Source organism: Hippocampus comes, unplaced genomic scaffold (genome assembly GCF_001891065.2).
Source record: "Hippocampus comes isolate QL1 unplaced genomic scaffold, H_comes_QL1_v1.1 scaffold104, whole genome shotgun sequence".
NCBI lineage: Eukaryota > Metazoa > Chordata > Actinopteri > Syngnathiformes > Syngnathidae > Hippocampus > Hippocampus comes.
Genome location: NW_017806072.1, coordinates 5592179 through 5596049, shown reverse-complemented (window position 1 = coordinate 5596049; position 3871 = coordinate 5592179). Strand labels below are relative to the sequence as shown.

General features: G+C 42.2%; 1 protein-coding gene across 1 annotated transcript in view; it reads left to right on the top strand.

Moving 5' to 3' along the window:
• The window catches only part of LOC109530326 (WAP four-disulfide core domain protein 1-like), a 4532-nt gene extending 1499 nt beyond the window's left edge, over positions 1-3033 (top strand). The window contains exons 2-6 of the mRNA XM_019893940.1: positions 286-547; positions 630-713; positions 1621-1761; positions 2353-2403; positions 2499-3033. Of these exons, the coding sequence (XP_019749499.1) occupies positions 286-547; positions 630-713; positions 1621-1761; positions 2353-2403; positions 2499-2554 (594 nt within the window). The 3' untranslated portion in view covers positions 2555-3033. The remainder of the gene's footprint in view (positions 1-285; positions 548-629; positions 714-1620; positions 1762-2352; positions 2404-2498) is intronic.
• The last annotated feature ends 838 nt before the right edge of the window (positions 3034-3871 follow it).

Sequence of the window (3871 nt, the reverse complement as noted above, 5' to 3'; positions counted from 1 at the left end):
ACCTAAAATAATGGAGCTCCATCAAGCGTCTTGACTGTAGTCAGCCACCATGATTGATTCCGAGAGACAATTTCAAAATTAACTCAAGTAAGGCATTGATATCCATGAACAAGTACTGTGCGCACTTTCTATTTTGTGCACACATAGCAGTAGTCCGTGCCCACAGACTGGTTCCTCGTGCATAGTTACAGCGTGTGCACAAAGTCGGGTTTTTTTCTTCTTCAAATGTCATGTATGGGGCTCCGTGTATGTAACACATCTACCGCACACTTTGCTGCTCTCTAGTGGTCGACTTTATGGAGACATTCACTGGAAGCAATTTTTCAGCAACTTGCCCTTCTGGTCTCGCAGGACTACGAGTATCCCAACCACCCGCAGTCCACACAGCACCAGAAAAATGACCGCTGCCCACCACCCCCTCAGATGCTCCCAGAAAGGGCCTGTGAGGTGCCAGGCTGCCGCTCGGACTCAGAGTGTGAGCGCCATAAACGCTGCTGCTACAACGGCTGCATCTATGCCTGCCTGGAATCCGTTCAGCCCCCGCCAGGTGTGTGGAACCACCAAGTTCAATGCATTGATTTGTTCATGAATATTTATAACTATTTCCGTGTCTGTGTCATCACGAGTAGTCCTCGACTGGCTGGTGCAGCCCAAGCCTCGGTGGTTAGGGGGCAACGGTTGGCTACTAGATGGTCCAGAGGAAGTGCTGCAGGGTGAGTACATGAATGACCGGTTATTAGAAACATTGCATTGTCAGCCTGGGGCTTCTCCAGGCCATTATAAATCACGAACAAACAAGTGCAGAGCTCAACTAAATGTTAAACACGTCACAACTGCTGTCTATAAATGAATGGGCATCATCTACAGCAGATACAACAAATATTTAGAGTGAAGTTTCGAAAATGTATTCATTTCTTTCCAGTGAAGTTGAGCTGAGCCGCAAGAGTGATAGCGGGGAGTGGAGATGATTTAATCTCTCAGTGAACAACACTGATTCTGCGCTTAGTGATATTCGTTCACTGCAAAAAACATGTAGCACTCTGATTCTGACTTTCGTGATTCTAACAGTGTCCTCCTTGGGTGCAGTGGGAGTTTCTAACAACACTCCCCAAAATAAAAGAACGCACCATCCTTTTGAAGGCCTTTTCCCACTAGCACAGCGTAGTGTGCCATTGACAAATCTACTCATGTGCTGGCACACTGCAATGGTGCAGCAGACGGCAGCGCTTGAAGGAGGCACCTGCTGATGCGCTCAAATTGAAAAATGTTCCATTCGAGCAGAAGCGCGCTGGGATGACAGTTCAGCACATCCATTCGGAAAAATGGTTGCGCAGCACTTTCTGAGTGACAACAGTAATGCATTTTAATATGGTACGGTGAGAACATCTTGACTAATATGGAGGGAAAATGAGTAAAGCGATGTGCCAGTGTCCTGAACTCTGGGACATACGGTAAGACAAGTTTCATACTGTGACAAGGTACAGAAGGCACCGCGATGGATGCTGAGCATTACAAGGCCTGAAGCTCTATTTATCCTTTGCTTCGTGAAAAATGTTTCATTCAGCTAATGTTGCTTGTACTCTTGTGATTAATGTGTATTTGTGTATTTTTAACGGCCAGCCGAGGCGTGCAGTACAACAGAGGATGGCGATGAACCTCTCCACTGTCCTACGGGATATGAATGCCACATCATCAACCCAGGAAATCCTGCCGCTGGAATCCCCAACCGGGGACAGTGCATCAAGCAGCGTGCCAACTCTGGTAGAATTTGGATGCACTCTTGGAGACTTAAATACAGTACTCTTCTTCATTTGAATCGGGTGCTTGATGACCGAAAATGACATTTGCAATTGTGTCACCTGCTATTGCTCATGGAGTCCTATTCCTCTAAACTTTTAAATTGCTTCATCCATTTCTACATTACTTTCTGTCCTCTATTAAAAAGTCTGTAAAAAAAAGTAATTGCATTGATATTATTTATAACTATTTTGTAACCCAAAATTGGTAAATGCTTCATATGCACGTAAGGACTTTTGGTCAAATGCAAAGTTCACGTTGGAGTCAAAATCTTGTTTCTACTGTAGAGCCGCTATAAACTATGTGACATTTTTCAATCATATACTGCACACAAAAGTATGGTGCCTCTACTGCATTGAACTCCTCGCAGATTATGATACTGATTATGATACAACAGTATAGTAAACTGCTTTTGCTCGACTTATTTTGGCTCCATAAAAGAATTTTTCAATATTCACATGGATTTTGTCATCAAGAGAATACAATATTCAAGTGTGCTGTGATTGATTGAATGCTGAGATTTGACTTTTATACTGTCACCTCTTTTTGTTTCAGATGGACGGGGTCTAAGGCACAAATTTTTCAAGGACTACAAGGACTACTTAGGTAAGTGAGGTAATATGAACAAATGGGAGCACACGAGCATCACGACTACATGTGAAGCATTAAGAGTCCACCTGACCCGTTGCTTTGCCTTGCAGGTACCAGCACAAACAACGCAGGAGGCTACGAGAAGCATCACAAGCACATGGGATAAGCAACATGTACCCCCTTTTTTTTCCTGCTTTCAGACTACATTTTACATTTTATGTTGTAACCTCTCAAATTAAACTGACATCCCAGCTCCAGCACTTACACTTGCGTAAAGGCTGCTTTTCATCACACTTCAGTCAGAAGAGATTAAAAGCTACTACCTCCTCTATTCTCCTCACAAAGCCGTAACCTCAGGCACGTTACTATCTCACAGCCAAAGAAAGATGGAACTTTGACACGTTAAGTGTCATCTTTGAGTAAAGGAGAAGGAGAGAAGTAGTGAGGGTATCAATGCTGCTAACCAAATATCTCAAAAGGAAAAAAAGATTAATAATATATATTTTCCATTGTCCATGTATGTAGTTTTTATTCTTTCAACATAGCAATAATCTGTATTGAATAATAAATTGTGTGGAGGGGCTATTTTGTTCAAGAAATAATTAGAAATAGGGATGGGCATAATAAATGATGGTGTTAAATTGACTGTTGATTCATTCTGTCTTTCAAGGGGAAGTGAACTAAAAAAAATGTCTTTTCGTTAATATGTTCTGTGCGGCCCCACTAGGCTAAACACGGTATTGTGATTATGATTCCGTTTGTGGAATATGAATAAAGCAGCAAAATCCAACTGTTTTTATCCATCTCAGGGGGCGGCCATTTTGCCACTTGCTGTCAACTGAAAATGACATCACAGTTGCTCAGGGCTCAGGTAACAATCAGTTACATTTTCAGTGGAGAGCAAGTGGCAAAATGGCCACACCCTTAGATGGAGAAAAAATGGTGGCTTTTGCTGCTAACTTCATAGTTAATAAACACAATACTAATCAGTGATTGGCTAGCAACCAGTTCGGGGTTTACATCGCCTACAGCTCGAAGGCAGCTAGGATAGGCGCCAACACGCCCGCCACCCTCGTGAGGATAAGCGGATTATAAAATGGATGCATGGATGGACAATGTTAATCAGAATACAATGTTTAGACTTGTAGGACCTCATAGAAAATATTGTAAAAGAACATTTTTGATTTGACTTCCCCTTTATGAAAATGATACAAAATGGTGTGTGCTATGTGGCTGCAACGAGCAGAGGCACTGCTGACTTAGTCTCATTTAGTTTGTGATCTAAAGAGGACAACATGACATCAGCTTTGGAAAGATGAGACATTAATGCAGACCATAGTTTAGGAATTAGACTTTTGTTGATTGCTCATTTCTTCCATAATTGATTAAAGACATTTAGTCAAATGCAATCCCGATTTGGATATTTCCCCCAACTCCACCCTCTGGAATTTAAGTGTCAAATTCAAGGCCCAAAAATGAGATC